Source organism: Ranitomeya imitator, chromosome 1, assembly GCF_032444005.1.
Source record: "Ranitomeya imitator isolate aRanImi1 chromosome 1, aRanImi1.pri, whole genome shotgun sequence".
NCBI classification, from domain to species: Eukaryota; Metazoa; Chordata; class Amphibia; order Anura; family Dendrobatidae; genus Ranitomeya; species Ranitomeya imitator.
This window is the reverse complement of record NC_091282.1, coordinates 1,106,756,818-1,106,775,559: the sequence shown is the minus strand read 5'-3', so window position 1 is coordinate 1,106,775,559 and position 18,742 is coordinate 1,106,756,818. Positions and strand designations below refer to the sequence as shown.

Below are 18,742 nucleotides of genomic sequence, written 5' to 3'. Positions count from 1 at the left end.
GTGCCTTACTCCCTGCCCTCTTCATCTTGGTTGACAGATAAAGATAAGCAGAAAAGTACTAAGGCCTTAGTGTGCTTATTCCTGTAATGCTCCTCCTAACAGGTGTAAGAAACACTAATGTTGTAAATTGTGGACTAAACTTTATTATTTTTCTAATGTGGCCTACACAAGTGTAAGTTGTGTTTGGTGAACTTAACCTTTTTTTTGGTGCAGATCGGGCTACAGAGCTAGTTTAAATCACACGGAGACCGTGCAGACAGCCGTAAACGGCGCTGCAAGGCCAAGAAACCCTCCTCTAGGTTATCCTATATAGTGTTTTTCCACTATTTAGCTGGATACAAGTGGAAAGACACTAATAGGAATTTTTTTTTTCAAATTTTAAACTGGCTGCACTATTTGAAAAAAAGGAAATTGTTTTTCAAGGTATGAGGCAGTAACGCACCCTGAGCTGAATCCAACCGGCTATGGCTGCACACAGACTACAGGGCGAGCTGCGCTCACACAGAGACCGTGCAGACAGCCGTAAACGGCGCTGCAAGGCCCCCAAAAAAACCTCTAGGTTATCCTATGTAGTGTTTTTCCACAATTGAGCTGGAGACTGGTGGAAAGACACTAATAGGAATTTTTTTTTTTTCAAATTTTAAACAGGCTGCACTATTTGAAAAAAAGGAAAATTTTTCTCAAGGTATGAGCCAGTAACGAACCCTGAGCTGAATCCAACCGGCTATGGCTGCACACAGACTACAGGGCGAGCTGGGCTCACACGGAGACCGTGCAGACAGCCGTAAACGGCGCTGCAAGGCCAAAAAACCCTCCTCTAGGTTATCCTATATAGTGTTTTTCCACTATTTAGCTGGATACGAGTGGAAAGACACTAATAGGAATTTTTTTTTTCAAATTTTAAACAGGCTGCACTATTTGAAAAAAAGGAAAATTTTTCTCAAGGTATGAGCCAGTAACGAACCCTGAGCTGAATCCAACCGGCTATGGCTGCACACAGACTACAGGGCGAGCTGGGCTCACACGGAGACCGTGCAGACAGCCGTAAACGGCGCTGCAAGGCCCAAAAACCCCCCTCTAGGTTATCCTATGTAGTGTTTTTCCACAATAGAGCTGGAGACTGGTGGAAAAACACTAATAGGAAATTTGAGAAAAAATGTGCAGCAGGCTGCACTAAGAGCAAAAAAGAACAACTGTGTGAGGCAGTGTGAACCCCCCCTGAGCTGAATACAACCGGGTATATGGCTGCACACAGACTACAGAGTGAGCTGCACACACACACACACACACACACACAGAGACCTTGCAGAACGCTGTTAAAACAGCGCTGCAAGGCAAGAGCAAGGTGAACAGTGAAGAACACACAGCGTTTTGCTAAATTAGCCTTTGGAAAGGAAAATAAAGCAATTAGCTAGCTCAACTGGCCCTCAGTTAGAACACAGCGTCCTGTCCCTAACTGAAATCACAGCAGAGTGAGCGCAAAATGGCGGCAGCGCTTTTTTATAGTGCAGAGTGACATCATTTCAGCAGCCAATCCAAGCCTTGCCAGTACTTACATGCCCACCATGCTAAACAGGATGTGCCCACACTTTCATTCATTCCTCATTGGCTGCTGCGTTCAATTTGAATTCTGGGAACTTCCGATTCCGGTATCCGATACGCGGGAAGTATCGGAATTCAGTATCGGAATTCCGATACCGCAAATATCGGCCGATACCCGATACTTGCGGTATCGGAATGCTCAACACTAGTCCTAAAGAACAAAACAAGGGCAGTGCATGCTGGGAGCTAACAGGGATCAGCAATACTAAGGAGAACTCAGCAGGGCGAGAGAGGAATCTGCAACCGTTTCCTCATCTCATTGTTATCAACGACTTTAACTTTGTTTGCTAACGACATGCTAAAGTGCTTCTATTCATGTGTCTAAAATGTTAAAGATAAAAAGTCCTCAGCTGCTGATAAGTTTTAATAGGGAAATAAAACAATGATGACAAATAGGTATTACATAGGTATAGGTACTAACAACCACCCCTTTCTGCCACAGCTATTTTCCTTTTTTTTCACTTTCGTCATTCATTTCTGTTTTCTGAGAGCCTTATACTTTTTATTTGTCTACTGACATAACCGTAAGATTTACTTTTTTTTACAGAATGAGTTGTATTTTTCAGAGACTCTACTTAATCTACAATATTGTGATCTGAAAAAAAATCTTTCTGATGTGTTTTCTTTTTCTAATGCTGCTTGTACATTAAAATCCAATAATTTTTATTTTCATACCATTAAAATTTAATGACACATAGCAATATAAAAAAATGCATAAGAAAGCAACGCGTTACCAACTAGTAAATGCTCTTACGTAAAATACCAGGAACGTGAACGTTTACTAGTTCAAATCACGTTGGTTTATTATTTTTGGATTTTGCCATGTGTCATTGAATGTTAACAGTACGAAAATAGAAAGTATTGCCTTTTAATCTACAATTAGCAACTTGGAAACTAGGCTCTACATTCTCCATTTTACATTGAAGAAACTACAATCTGTATCAAGGTTTTATCAACTACATTTATTATAGGCTGGTTTCTTTCTACTTTGCAGACTTTGTGTGACTATCCTTTTCACGACCATTACTGGTATTTATGACATTCACTGTGTGGTAAAAATTACTTGTTAAGAAAAACTAGAAAATCCAGCTCCAGGAAAGAGAAATAGTCTGCATATAAAATCCAAAATAGCTTTATTGAAGTAACAAGATTAAAAATGTGGGGTTCAAGTGTCTATATTTTGTTTTTTTTACCATTCTTATGAAATTTTTTATGTTTTTAACCCCTTCATGACTGATGACATATATTTAAGTCATCAGCCGTGTCCCTGCCTTTGATGCGGGTTCACAAGCTGAGCCTGCACCTTTCCCCGTACTTTATTTAATCAGCCATCAAGTGTGTCTGACAGCCGCAGGTGGATCTGAGAACCACCCGCAGCTGTTAACCAGTTAAATGCCGCTGTCAATCACTGACAGCGGCATTTAACACATGCAGACAGGAAGCACGTTATTGATCCCACCCATCTGCATTCTCATCACGTGATCCCGAGGGCCGAAGGATTGTCATGACAGTGGGGGTTTGCTGAACCACTGCTATGTATAGTACAGGCGATCGGATGATCTCAGCTTCAAGTTTCCTAAAGCGGACTATTAAATACTGTAAAAAGTAAAAAAAAGTTTTAGAAAATACTTTAAAAAATGCAATAGTTAAAGTCACCCTCTTTTGCACCATTAAAAATAAAACAATTAAAAAATGCACATATTTGCTGCTGCCGAGTTCAGAAACACCCAATCTATCAAAATATAAAAGAAAATAAATCTGATCGGTAGACGGCGTAAAGAGAAATTGAATCAAAGCTCCAGAATTATGTTTTTTTGGTTGAAGCAACAACGCAATAATATGCAATAAAAGACAATGAGAACATCATATCTACCTCAAAATGGTATCCATAAAAACTTCAACTTGGGATGCAAAAATAAGCTCTTACGCAGACCCAAATCTTGAAAAATTAGAACGTTGCAGGTCTCAGAAAATGGCTAAAAAATTTTGTCAAATTTCTGAATTTTTTTTCACTACTTAAATAAAAAAAAACATTTTTGAATCTGAGTAATCATACTAACCTGGGGATTCATATTACCAGGTAAGTTTTACCATATATTGAATACGGTAAATAAAAAAAACAAAAACCATTGTGGAATTGCATGGTTTTTTTTTTGCAATTTCACCAAACTTGTAATCTCTTTTCCATTTTCCAGTACATTATGTGGCAGAATGTATGGTGTAATTCAAAAGTACAACTTGTCCCACAAAAAAACAAGCCTATATGGCTGGAAAAAAAAAAAAGTTATGGCTCTTGAAAGTAGGGGAGAAAAAAAAAAAGAAAAACAGAAAATTGCCCAGGGGTGAAGGGGTTAATTTTTTTTGGTCCTACTAGGATACTTGACACTGTTACTGTTATACTTCTGCATTGCAGTATATCACCTTGTCAGCCTTTTCCTACTGCGTCCTGTCTGTATTACTACCAAGGGTGATGTTGTTAGACACCCCCCACCCACCCCTCTACCATGACGACCCATCGGCACCCCGTCACTGAGAAGGGTTGACAGATTGCAGGAAAATGTCAGTTGTGTAACAAAGCCGGTACCCGCTGTGTGTGGAGCAGGCCAGCTTCTAAGCCTGGTCCATAAACTTATTTTATGGTCTTTTAGAGAATGAGTTCTTCATGGTGACATCACAGGGCCTAATAAGTGCCAGAGGCTCTTAAGATGCTGAGCACCAAAGTGAAGACCAACAGTAGTGTGAATTGAATTGCTCTTCTCTAGTCATTTTGAACAGAATAAAATCTAGTTTGTTAGCGGGTGATCCAGAAGTGACGGAAAAAGTCCCCCTGTTTTACAATGAAATGTTATTACGGATTTATTGTGGATTTGATCCTATGCCTTACTAGTTGAGCGTGTGCTGCAAATTTAAAATCAAAACCCTATTTGATATGCTGACAGTAATTCTGCAAAATTGCAAGCTTTCGAGATTACCCAGGCCTCATCATCAGGCATAGACTAATACAACATGGTGGCTGTTTTATTCTTGTACTTGACTATGTGTGACTATTTTTGCCAACTGGCAGATAAAAAACCTCTGCAACCGCGTCCGGGCCCTTGCATGAAGGTGGCCCGCTGACCCTAGCGCCTATTTTAGAGAGATTTGCTTCAGAGGATGCACATTCAGCTGATTGGTACTGCAGTGCATAGGCCCGCTGGGTCCCTGCACCGCAATCCACACCAATCAGAGGCCGTCAGCTGAGATCGGTGTACTAGTCACATGTGGAGCATAGCAGCTGACTTCATAGCAGTGACACCAATGTCAGCTGCCGTCGTCTGCGCCAACTATAGAAGAGGATGCCATGGGAAAGTGAGAAGAATTGTTTTTTTTTTTTTTTTTTAAAATGTGTTAGAGAACAGTGGCATAACGAGAAGCATTATTGCAGGATGGACTCAGGAGCTGTGACATTATACCAGGAAGAGGCCCAGGATGAGGTACATGTATTATTGGAAGGGGCCAGGATAGGCACATTATACCAGGATGGGGGATATTCTTACTGGAATGGGCCCAGGATGGGGGACATGTATTCCTGGAAGGGGCCCTGTAAGAGAGACATATATTAATGGAGGGGGCCAGGATGAGGGACATTACTGGATGGGACCCAGGATGGGGGACATGTATTACTGGAAAGGGCCCAGGATGGGGAAACATTATAGCAGGAAGTGGCCCATGTCGTTTGATATTGTTACTGGAATGTGACCAGGATGCGGAACATTCTAATTGGAAGAGGTGCAAGATGATGGACATTATTACTGCAAGGGACCCAAGATGGGGAACATTTTTACTAGAAGGGAGACTGGTTGGGGTCATCATCACAGCAGCCTTGCAGCGCTGGAGTCCTGGGTTCAAACCCCACTAAGGACAACATCTGCAAAGAGTTTGTATGTTCACTCCGTGTTTGCGTGGGATTCCTCCGGGTACTCCGGTTTCCTCCCACATTCCAAAGACATACTGACAGGGAATTTAGATTGTGAGCCCCAACGGGGACAGTGATAATGTGTGCAACCTGTAAAGCGCTTCGGAATATGTTAGCGCTATACGAAAATAAAGATTATTATTATTACCGGAAGGGGTCCAGGTTGATGGACATTATGCTAGGAAAGGGCCCAAGATGGGTGACATTAATACAGAATGTAAAACATTACCTTATGGAGGGGCAATACGTATGTCTTTACAGAATTTAGAACGCTACAAGAGTTAATACATCTGACCAACATGTAGGTGGGGGCCGAGGTCCAAATTTTGCATTGAGGACCATTGAACTCTAGTTACAACAATGCAATATTTTGTTGAATATGAATTAGGCTCTATGTACTACCCTATATTTGTATACAGTAGATAACCATATAATTGCATGCATTGGCCACAATATCGTACAGTGGACATGATTTACTAAATTTTCCTTGTAGTTTCCAAATGTATAAAATTGTTCAGTGCAGTAAAGTAAAAGGCATGTGGCATATATCACCCTAGGGGAGACCAACATTAAGTCAGATAAGCCCAATTCAAAGATTGCCACCTGAGAATGTACGGCAACTGGCTAAGTTCAATGGCATCCATAGAAGTCTAGAAGAAGCAGAGCATGCACAGATTGGGGTATGAGCAACTACTCAAGAAGGAAATTAAGAATGCATGCTGCCCCTACTAACTTAGGAGGATGGATTCTAGAGTATACGTCTACAATGTCTTTTTCAGGTGGGTGTGATATGAAGCACGCCTGAAGAAGTACCCAAAAAACACTGAAAAGAATAACCATATGCATTTCTATGTTCAGAAATGTTCATACGTTCAGTGTTTTGAGTGTCTTTTCAATGTTTCAGGTTTCCAAGACACCAAGTGGTTCAAAGAAGTGACTTTCATATTTTTCAGTTTTTTTCAGCTCTGAAGATGTTTTATACTTTATACCACAAATAAATGGGAATGTTCAAAATGCCCGGCATCTATTTGAGCATTTTCTCACTGTTCTTGATAATAATAATAATAATAATTTAATAATAATAATAATAATTTTATTTATATAGCGCCAACATATTCCGCAGCGCTTTACAAATTATAGAGGGGACTTGTACAGACAATAAACATTACAGCATAACAGAAATACAGTTCAAAACAGATACCAGGAGGAGTGAGGGCCCTGCTCGCAAGCTTACAAACTATGGGGAAAAGGGGAGACACGAGAGGTGGATGGTAACAATTGCTTTAGTTATTCGGACCAGCTATAGTGTAAGGCTCAGGTGTTCATGTAAAGCTGCATGAACCAGTTAACTGCCTAAGTATGTAGCAGTACAGACACAAAGGGCTAATACTGCATAAAGTGTATGAGAACATGATGCGAGGAACCTTTTTTTTTTTTTTTTTTTTTTTTTTATTATAAATAGGCCACACAGGGATCGTTTAAGAACTGCTAACAGTTTCTTTATTGTTGGACAAAGTTAAAAAAAAATGTCCAGAAAAGAGCAGTAAAAAATTATGCCACAAAAATGCTGTTAAGATGTCAAAAACCCCTCAGGTGTTCATTAACATCAAAAAGGTGCTAGAGTAATGACCAAATATGTTTAAAAAGACACTTCAGAAAAAAAAAAGATAGTCTTTCCTGAAGCGTCTTCTTGAAAACTCGTCGAGTTTTGAAAGTACGGCGTGCGCATTCCCATACACTTTCTGATTTTTATGCCAAATATTTCTATATTTTTTGGAATCTGACAAATGGTACAATTTTTTAAATTGAGGAAAAAAATTATACAGCAGTTTTATTTAAAAAAAAAACACCATTTTAAGACAAAGTTTCATTAATTGACAAATGTTTTTTTCAATTTTCTCTGGTAGTAAAAGTGACAGATTTTGGTCCTGTTTCGACAGACAGCATGAACACTCGTTGCTAGGGCTCGTGCAGTTGATCGTATTTTCAGTCCGAGTGCAATCCAAGAAAACGTCGGATCGCACTTGGACAAATGTTATTCTATGGTGCATGTGTCCGACTTTCCTTGGGCAGTGTCTGCCAAGGAAAAAAATCACAACTTGTTCGATTTGCATCCGATATTTAGATCGCACTCGACGATGCAAGTCAAGGAGTCCGAGGAAAAAAATCTGACTGCACTTCAGTGATATCTAAGTGCAGTCCGATTTGGAGATGGAGAATTTGTTTTTTTCATCTTCTCATCAAAGAAAATCGGATCACCCTAAGATCACACTCAGAGTTTGATCAGAGTGTGATTAGCATAATCGGACCGATTTTCACCAGCCTTAGGTTGGTTTCAGCTGATCATCTGCGCACTGACACATATTTTTTATATTACTGTAAAATCTATTCCTGTTGCAATAAAATCATTTTTTTTATATTTTGATTCCATCATTCTTTGTCAGATACAATCATAGATAAGAAGGAATGTTTTCTTTGGATTAGATGGTTTTCCGATTCAATGAATGATATTTTTTCCCATTTACATAAATTGATTGTCACTACGGAACTATAGTTACAATTGTTACATGTAACTCAGACATCTTTTATTTTTTATTTGCCGAGTCATTATTTCTACTCTAGTCATGATTGTTCGACCTCACAATGAGCCATGTTATTAGCCTGTTATGTCACCTATCATCACATTTGGCTGCTTTTGTACTAACTATTGCTAAGACTGCAGTGAAACAGTAGGTGTTACTGAAAGACACAATGAGCACATGAATAGAGTGTAACTAGCTGAAGCCATGTGCATGCATGAATACTCAGTAATTCAAAGCGTCTCAGTGTTAATTAAAACCATAGAATATTCAGTGTTATCCATAGAGAGATGTGACTTTCTTCTTCAAATACAACTCACCCACGGCTATAGAGATGGTCTTCATAATCTGTGCTCTCCTCCCCAATATCCGGCAGGGTAAAGAGCATCGATTTGGTGTTCCACCCGGTCGCAGATGTCTCTTGAAGAAGCCTCGGTGACCGACTTGAGTGGTTAGATGGCATTGTCGGAGATATGTTGATACTTGTTGGTGCTGGACGTACCAGTACAGTTGTTGGTGGTGTGGGAGATGAAGCAGTAGGTTGTGGAATTATCCATGTTTCTTCATTGAGTTGCCTGAGTTGTATGACATTACTGGATACTGAGTTTGATGGATTGGGCTTTACCAGATGAGAAGGGCTGCTGGGTGCAGAAATACCACCTGAGTGTGGACTAGGAGTCAAAGCTTTTCCAGAGGGAATACGGGACAGAGAAGCTGTCAATGTGGTTTGAGTATTGAGGATATGAAGAGGGGACGGTGGTGCGGAAAGCAGAAAAAATGGTGTTTTACTGCCCAGGGAAGGGACTGCTGTTCCTGAAGAGTTCACTGCATTAGAACTTTGAGGAAATGGGTTACTCGTTGGCCCAGGACTTAGAGGAGATACGGAGGATTTAAAAAATTTAGCAAAGACAGTTCCCAAGTCCAAGACTGCAACCTTCATGTCTTTATGGTCAAAGATTAAAAGTAAAATTAATGAATGCAATTCAAGGGCTGTATAGTAGTACAAATATGAAGGGCCGATAAAAATCTGTGCATCCCGATATATGCCGACTTCTCTAGAAAAGGAAAATAGATCAAAATAACAGCTGATGAAAACAGATCTAAAGGGAATTAAAAATTGTAATCTTCGGGTTTCGCTCAGCCATTTTTCTCTTATTTTATTAGAAATCTGTCTTTATGTGTCTTGTCCAAAAATGAAGAAATCCTGGAGATGAGTAAAATGGTTTTGCAAAGAAAGAAAATTGCATATCTGTGATCCTGGAAGAAAGGAGAAAGCTGCCTGTTTATGTCTTGATTCAATGGCTCGGAGCTGCTGACACCAGAGTAAAGGGGTGGAGGGTTGCTATGATAAACAAAAAGAGGAGCGACTTGTAATTGGGCCTTTCCAGCTATGAGGCTTGGAAGGTAAAGCTTTCTCCCTGAGAGACAGGAAAAGAAAACACATTAGTCACAGTATTGTACTATCAGAAGCCGAAAATCAGCCAGAGTGCTGACAAAGGGACGTGCCATGTGCAACTTTGCTGTACAGTATAACTGGGCCATTGCTAGAACCCTGCACAAGTTCATGTTTCCAGTAGGGCATTGTATCTCTTGTGTCTTATATTAGTTCAAATGAAAGCACCCTTCTGTTTAGCTCTCAACCCTTACTATAGATTTTACTCACTTATATAGCACCAATAATTCCACAGAACCTCATAGACAACACCATCACTGTCCCCATTGAGGCTCACAAGCTAATTTCCCTATCAGTAAGTCTTTGGAGTGTGAGAGGAAATGGAAGAAAACCCACTGTCATGACACAGCTGTTTGGTGACCCAGGACCAGAGACTCCTTCTCTGTCCCTAACACTAGGGGGACGCCCTAGCTCGCCCTGCTCCCCAGGATACTTCAGATGGCGAAGATGCCGGGGTCTCCACCCTTGCCTTATCTCCTGAGTGAGCCCTTCATCTGTTGTCTTTCCCCACCCAGGGACACCAACCCGACAAGCAAGGCAACACAAACAATGGTTAAAAGAAAACTCCAGGCACACAAAATATTCACTCACATGTAAGAGAGGAATGCACGAGGGTGTGAAGATAGGGGAATAAACCAAAACAGAGAAGGATAAGGAACTACCATGCATACAAACAAACCAAGCAACAGTCACTAATAACCCCTTCAACTCTCCTCATACAAACTCCTCTCCCTCTGTTAGCCATGTAGCAATAAAGCTAGCTCTGACAAGGATTAGTATCAGAGCCCAGATTATAAAGGGAAAAGGAGTGGCTAATTGAGCACAGCTGTGAGCACAGGGATTTACAACATGGCCAATTAGTCCCTGTTCTGCCAGAAGGAATAAACAGAATTAAAATGACTGAAGTGCTTCTTCTCAGCGTCAGAGTAGGAGCAATCAGACGTTGCGGTCTTCTGGCTCCACACTGTTGAGGTAACCCCGTGACAGTACCCCCTCTTCTACGAGGGACCTCCAGAACCTCAGGACCAGGCAGCAAGAACAACAGATGCTGGTACCCATATCTTCTCAGGATCGTAACCCCTCCAGTATACCAGATTCTGAAGCAACCGATGAACAAGATGAGAATCCAAAATCTTTGCAATCTGAAACTCTTAATTACCATCAACAATGACAGGAGATGGTGGTAGAGGTTGTGGTTAGTGTTGAGCATTCCGATACCGCAAGTATCGGGTATCGGCCGATATTTGCGGTATCGGAATTCCGATACCGAATTCCGATACTTCCCGCGTATCGGATACCGGAATCGGAAGTTCCCAGAATTCAAACTGAACGCAGCAGCCAATGAGGAATGATTGGAAGTGTGGGCACATCCTGTTTAGCATGGTGGGCATGTAAGTACTGGCAAGGCTGTGATTGGCTGCTGAAATGATGTCACTCTGCACTATAAAAAACGCTGCCGCCATTTTGCGCTCACTCTGCTGTGATTTCAGTTAGGGACAGGACGCTGTGTTCTAACTGAGGGCCAGTTGAGATAGCTAATTGCTTTATTTTCCTTTCCAAAGGCTAATTTAGCAAAACGCTGTGTGTTCTTCACTGTTCACCTTGCTCTTGCCTTGCAGCGCTGTTTTAACAGCGTTCTGCAAGGTCTCTGTGTGTGTGTGTGTGTGCAGCTCACTCTGTAGTCTGTGTGCAGCCATATACCCGGTTGTATTCAGCTCAGGGGGGGTTCACACTGCCTCACACAGTTGTCCTTTTTTGCTCATAGTGCAGCCTGCTGCACATTTTTTCTCAAATTTCCTATTAGTGTTTTTCCACCCGTCTCCAGCTAAATTGTGGAAAAACACTACATAGGATAACCTAGAGGGGGGTTTTTGGGCCGTTTACGGCTGTCTGCACGGTCTCCGTGTGAGCCCAGCTCGCCCTGTAGTCTGTGTGCAGCCATAGCTGGTTGGATTCAGCTCAGGGTTCGTTACTGCCTCATACCTTGAGAAAAATTTTCCTTTTTTTTCAAATAGTGCAGCCTGTTTAAAATTTAAAAAAAAAAATTCCTATTAGTGTTTTTCCACCCGTCTCCAGCTAAATTGTGGAAAAACACTACATAGGCTAACCTAGAGGGGTTTTTTGGGCCTTGCAGCGCTGTTTACGGCTGTCTGCACGGTCTCTGTGTGAGCGCAGCTCGCCCTGTAGTCTGTGTGCAGCCATAGCCGGTTGGATTCAGCTCAGGGTGCGTTACTGCCTCATACCTTGAAAAAAAATTTCCTTTTTTTCAAATAGTGCAGGCAGTTTAAAATGTAAAAAAAAAAATTCCTATTAGTGTTTTTCCACCCGTCTCCAGCTAAATTGTGGAAAAACACTACATAGGCTGATCTAGAGGGGTTTTTTTGGGCCTTGCAGCGCCGTTTACGGCTGTCTGCACGGTCTCTGTGTGAGCGCAGCTTGCCTTGTAGTCTGTGTGCAGCCATAGCCGGTTGGATTCAGCTCAGGGTGCGTTACTGCCTCATACCTTGAAAAAAAATTTCCTTTTTTTCAAATAGTGCAGCCAGTTTAAAATTTAAAAAAAAAAATTCCTATTAGTGTTTTTCCACCCGTCTCCAGCTAAATTGTGGAAAAACACTACATAGGCTAACCTAGAGGGGATTTTTTGGGCCTTGCAGCGCCGTTTACGGCTGTCTGCACGGTCTCTGTGTGAGCGCAGCTCGCCCTGTAGTCTGTGTGCAGCCATAGCCGGTTGGATTCAGCTCAGGGTGCGTTACTGCCTCATACCTTGAAAAAAAATTTCCTTTTTTTCAAATAGTGCAGCCTGTTTAAAATTTAACAAAAAAAATCCCTATTAGTGTCTTTCCACCCGTCTCCAGCTAAATAGTGGAAAAACACTAAATAGGATAACCTAGAGGAGGTTTTTTGGGCCTTGCAGCGCCGTTTACGGCTGTCTGCATGGTCTCCGTGTGATTTCAACTAGCTCTGTAGCCCGATCTGCAAAAAAAAAAAAAGTAAAGTTCACCAAACACAACTTAACACTTGTGTAGGCGACATTAGAAAAATAATAAAGTTTAGTCCACACTTTACAACATTAGTGTTTCTTACACCTGTTAGGAGGAGCATTTCAGGAATAAGCACACTAAGGCCTTAGTACTTTTCTGCTTATCTTTATCTGTCAACCAAGATGAAGAGGGCAGGGAGTAAGGCACGTGGGCGTGGGCGCGGAGCAGGGAGAGGAGCAGGGAGAGGACGTGGTGATTCTGTGCCTGCTGCGGGCGCCGGTGACTCGTCGTCACTCAGTTTCAGCAGGGAACAGTCCTTCATGCGCAGCTTTGTCGGAGAGCGCCGTGCACCGCTGCTGCGTGAAGACCAAATTGAAGCCGTTGTCGGGTGGATGGCAGCTAACGCCTCGGCATCGACTTCAGTTAGTGCCACATCCTCTCAGGCACAGACCACTGGAGAGCAGCCATCTGTCTCTTCACCACCTGCCAAATTGGCCAGGCAGTCAGAGAGCCCAGGACAGGAGCCGTCTCTACTTCTGTTCTCTGAATCTCTTGGCTTGGAAACAGGGGGCCAGCCAAGCAGCATTGGAGAAATGGAAGAAGAGGCAGTGTGCAGTGATGCCCAACAGCTTTGTCTCTCTGACTCTGAAGAGGCGGGTGGGCCAGTGCCTCCGGTGACCACAGCACAGTACGCATCTGATGATGAAACTCAGGTGCCTGTTGTGAATTCTGTGGCTGAATTCACTCCTGTGGTCACAAGTGGTACTGCAGCTTCTGGGCTTCCTCCCTCAGGTGTTCTGGTGAGCTCGTTGGCTGCCTTGTTATTTAACTCCGCCTGATTCTGTCTTCCTTGCTCCTTGTCAATGTTCCAGTGTTGGATCTGAGCTTCTGGATCTTTCCTGTGGCCTGCTGCTCTGCTTAGATAAGTGCTTCTTTGCTTTTGTTGCTGTTTTTTCTGTCCAGCTTGTCTATTCGTTTTTGCTGTAAGCTCTGAGACGCAAAGGGTGTACCGCCGTGCCGTTAGTTCGGCACGGTGGGTCTTTTTGCCCCCTTTGCGTGGTTTTTTGCTTTAGGGTTTTTTGTAGACTGCAAAGTTCTCTTTGCTATCCTCGCTCTATCTAGAATATCGGGCCTCACTTTGCTGAATCTATTTCATCCCTACGTTTTGTCTTTTCATCTTGCTAACAGTCATTATATGTGGGGGGCTGCCTTTTCCTTTGGGGTATTTCTCTGAGTGAAGTCAGGCTTGTATTTCTATCTTCAGGCTAGTCAGTTCCTCAGGCTGTGCCGAGTTGCATAGGTAGTGTCAGGCGCAATCCACAGCTGCCTTTAGTTGTGTTTAGGATAGGTTCAGGTATTGAGGTCTACAGAGATTCCACGTCTCAGAGCTCGTTCTATTGTTTTTGGGTTATTGTCAGATCACTGTATGTGCTCTGATTACTGGCACACTGTATTACTGGATTGCTTTCATAACAGTACAAGGAGCCCAAACTAATGATTCTCAATAGAGGGAAAAAAGAAGTTCTGACATCATTTTTTTTTCTCAGCTGTGTTCAGTCTTTTTTTCCCCTAGACATTAGGGTGCTTCAGGACACAGCTGTGGACATGGATATTCAGGCTCTGTGCTCTTCAATGGATAATCTCGTTATAAATGTACAAAAGATTCAAGATACAATTGATCAGAAATCTATGCTAGAACCAAGAATTCCTATTCCTGATTTGTTTTTTGGTGATAGAACTAAGTTTCTGAGCTTCAAAAATAATTGTAAGCTATTTCTGGCCTTGAAACCTCATTCTTCTGGTAATTCAGTTCAACAGGTTTTGATTATTATTTCTTTTTTGCGCGGCGACCCTCAGGACTGGGCATTTTCTCTTGCGTCAGGAGACCCTGCATTGAGTGGTGTCGATGCGTTTTTCCTGGCGCTCGGATTGCTGTACGATGAGCCTAATTCAGTGGATCAGGCTGAGAAAAATTTGCTGGCTTTGTGCCAGGGTCAGGATGATATAGAAGTATATTGTCAGAAATTTAGGAAGTGGTCAGTACTCACTCTGTGGAATGAATCTGCGCTGGCAGCTTTGTTCAGAAAGGGTCTCTCTGAGGCTCTTAAGGATGTCATGGTGGGTTTTCCTATGACTGCTGGTTTGAATGAGTCTATGTCTTTGGCCATTCAGATCGGTCGTCGCTTGCGCGAGCGTAAATCTGTGCACCATCTGGCGGTATTGTCTGAGATTAAACCTGAGCCTATGCAGTGCGATAGGACTATGACCAGAGTTAAACGGCAAGAACACAGACGTCTGAATGGGCTGTGTTTCTACTGTGGTGATTCCACTCATGCTATTTCTGATTGTCCTAAGCGCACTAAGCGGTTCGATAGGTCTGCCGTCATTGGTACTGTACAGTCCAAATTCCTTCTGTCCATTACCTTGATATGCTCTTTGTCATCGTATTCTGTCATGGCGTTTGTGGATTCAGGCGCTGCCCTGAATCTGATGGATTTGGATTATGCTAAACGTTGTGGGTTTTTCTTGGAGCCTTTGCGGTGTCCTATTCCGTTGAGAGGAATTGATGCTACACCTTTGGCCAAGAATAAACCTCAGTACTGGGCCCAGCTGACCATGTGCATGGCTCCTGCACATCAGGAAGTTATTCGCTTTCTGGTGCTACATAATCTGCATGATGTGGTCGTGTTGGGGTTGCCATGGCTACAAACCCATAATCCAGTATTGGATTGGAACTCTATGTCGGTATCCAGCTGGGGTTGTAAGGGGGTACATGATGATGTTCCATTTTTGTCTATTTCGTCATCCACTCCTTCTGAGGTCCCAGAGTTCTTGTCTGATTATCAGGATGTATTTGAAGAGCCCAAGTCCGATGCCCTACCTCCGCATAGGGATTGTGATTGTGCTATCAATTTGATTCCTGGTAGTAAATTCCCTAAAGGTCGTTTATTTAATTTATCCGTGCCTGAACACACCGCTATGCGCAGTTATGTGAAGGAATCCCTGGAGAAGGGACATATTCGCCCATCGTCATCACCACTGGGAGCAGGGTTCTTTTTTGTAGCCAAGAAGGATGGTTCGCTGAGACCGTGTATTGATTACCGCCTTCTTAATAAGATCACTGTTAAGTTTCAGTATCCCTTGCCATTGTTATCTGACTTGTTTGCTTGGATTAAGGGGGCTAGTTGGTTCACTAAGATAGATCTTCGTGGTGCGTATAATCTGGTGAGAATCAGGCAAGGAGATGAATGGAAAACGGCATTTAATACGCCCGAGGGTCATTTTGAGTATCTAGTGATGCCGTTCGGACTTGCCAATGCTCCATCTGTGTTTCAGTCTTTTATGCATGACATCTTCCGTGAGTATCTGGATAAATTCCTGATTGTTTACTTGGATGACATTTTGATCTTCTCAGATGATTGGGAGTCTCATGTGAAGCAGGTCAGAATGGTTTTCCAGGTCCTGCGTGCTAATTCTTTGTTCGTGAAGGGATCAAAGTGTCTCTTCGGTGTGCAGAAAGTTTCATTTTTGGGGTTCATCTTTTCCCCTTCTACTATCGAGATGGATCCGGTTAAGGTCCAAGCCATCCAGGATTGGACTCAGCCGACATCTCTGAAAAGTCTGCAAAAGTTCCTGGGCTTTGCTAATTTTTATCGTCGCTTCATCTGTAATTTTTCTAGCATTGCCAAACCATTGACCGATTTGACCAAGAAGGGTCCTGATTTGGTTAATTGGTCTTCTGCTGCCGTGGAAGCTTTTCAGGAGTTGAAGCGTCGTTTTTGTTCTGCCCCTGTGTTGTGTCAACCAGATGTTTCTCTTCCGTTCCAGGTCGAGGTTGATGCTTCTGAGATTGGAGCAGGGGCGGTTTTGTCACAGAGAGCTTCTGGTTGCTCAGTGTTGAAACCATGTGCTTTCTTTTCCAGGAAGTTTTCTGCTGCTGAGCGTAATTATGATGTGGGCAACCGAGAGTTGCTGGCCATGAAGTGGGCATTCGAGGAGTGGCGTCATTGGCTTGAAGGAGCTAAGCATCGCGTGGTGGTATTGACTGATCATAAGAACCTTACTTATCTCGAGTCTGCCAAGCGCTTGAATCCTAGACAGGCCCGTTGGTCGTTATTTTTTGCTCGCTTCGATTTTCTGATTTCGTACCTTCCGGGCTCTAAAAATGTGAAGGCGGATGCTCTGTCTAGAAGTTTTGTGCCCGACTCTCCGGGTTTATCTGAGCCGGCGAGTATCCTCAAGGAAGGAGTCATTGTGTCTGCCATCTCTCCTGATTTGCGGCGAGTGTTGCAAAAATTTCAGGCGAATAAACCTGATCGTTGTCCGGCGGAGAAACTGTTCGTCCCTGATAGGTGGACTAGTAAAGTTATCTCTGAACTTCATTGTTCGGTCTTGGCTGGTCATCCTGGAATCTTTGGTACCAGAGAGTTAGTGGCTAGATCCTTCTGGTGGCCATCTCTGTCACGGGATTTACGTACTTTTGTGCAGTCCTGTGGGATTTGTGCTAGGGCTAAGCCCTGCTGTTCACGTGCCAGTGGGTTGCTTTTGCCCTTGCCGGTCCCAAAGAGGCCTTGGACACATATTTCGATGGATTTCATTTCTGACCTTCCCGTTTCTCAGAAGATGTCAGTCATTTGGGTGGTCTGTGATCGCTTTTCTAAAATGGTCCATCTGGTGCCCTTGGTTAAATTGCCTTCCTCCTCTGATTTGGTGCCTTTGTTCTTCCAGCATGTGGTTCGTTTGCATGGCATTCCTGAGAATATTGTTTCTGACAGAGGTTCCCAGTTTGTTTCAAGGTTCTGGCGAGCCTTTTGTGGTAGGATGGGCATTGATCTATCTTTTTCCTCGGCTTTCCATCCTCAGACTAATGGCCAGACCGAACGAACCAATCAGACCTTGGAAACATATCTGAGATGTTTTGTTTCTGCAGACCAGGATGATTGGGTGTCCTTTTTGCCGTTGGCTGAGTTCGCCCTTAATAATCGGGCCAGCTCGGCTACCTTGGTCTCTCCATTTTTCTGCAATTCTGGGTTCCATCCTCGTTTCTCTTCAGGACAGGTTGAGTCTTCGGACTGTCCTGGTGTGGATTCTGTGGTGGACAGGTTGCAGCAGATCTGGACTCAGGTAGTGGACAATTTGACCTTGTCCCAGGAGAAGGCTCAACTTTTCGCTAATCGCAGACGCCGTGTGGGTCCCCGACTTCGTGTTGGGGATCTGGTTTGGTTATCTTCTCGTCATATTCCTATGAAGGTTTCCTCTCCTAAATTTAAACCTCGTTTTATTGGTCCGTATAGGATTTCTGAGATTCTCAATCCTGTGTCCTTTCGTCTGACCCTCCCGGACTCCTTTTCCATACATAATGTATTCCATAGGTCGTTGTTGCGGAGATACGTGGCACCTATGGTTCCATCTGTTGAGCCTCCTGCCCCTGTTTTGGTGGAGGGGGAATTGGAGTATATTGTGGAGAAAATTTTGGATTCTCGTGTCTCTAGACGGAAACTCCAGTATCTGGTTAAATGGAAGGGTTATGCTCAGGAAGATAATTCCTGGGTTTTTGCCTCTGATGTCCATGCTCCAGATCTTGTTCGTGCCTTTCATGTGGCTCATCCTGGTCGGCCTGGGGGCTCTGGTGAGGGTTCGGTGACCCCTCCTCAAGGGGGGGGTACTGTTGTGAATTCTGTGGCTGAATTCACTCCTGTGGTCACAAGTGGTACTGCAGCTTCTGGGCTTCCTCCCTCAGGTGTTCTGGTGAGCTCGTTGGCTGCCTTGTTATTTAACTCCGCCTGATTCTGTCTTCCTTGCTCCTTGTCAATGTTCCAGTGTTGGATCTGAGCTTCTGGATCTTTCCTGTGGCCTGCTGCTCTGCTTAGATAAGTGCTTCTTTGCTTTTGTTGCTGTTTTTTCTGTCCAGCTTGTCTATTCGTTTTTGCTGTAAGCTCTGAGACGCAAAGGGTGTACCGCCGTGCCGTTAGTTCGGCACGGTGGGTCTTTTTGCCCCCTTTGCGTGGTTTTTTGCTTTAGGGTTTTTTGTAGACTGCAAAGTTCTCTTTGCTATCCTCGCTCTATCTAGAATATCGGGCCTCACTTTGCTGAATCTATTTCATCCCTACGTTTTGTCTTTTCATCTTGCTAACAGTCATTATATGTGGGGGGCTGCCTTTTCCTTTGGGGT

General features: G+C 43.2%; 1 protein-coding gene across 1 annotated transcript in view; it reads right to left on the bottom strand.

The window, feature by feature from the left end:
- Positions 1-9,453, bottom strand: part of FAM149A (family with sequence similarity 149 member A) — a 257,211-nt gene extending 247,758 nt beyond the window's left edge. Inside the window, exon 1 of the mRNA XM_069744361.1 lies at positions 8,457-9,453. Coding sequence (XP_069600462.1) covers positions 8,457-9,076 — 620 coding nt within the window. The 5' untranslated portion in view covers positions 9,077-9,453. The remainder of the gene's footprint in view (positions 1-8,456) is intronic.
- Between the last annotated feature and the right edge of the window lie 9,289 nt (positions 9,454-18,742).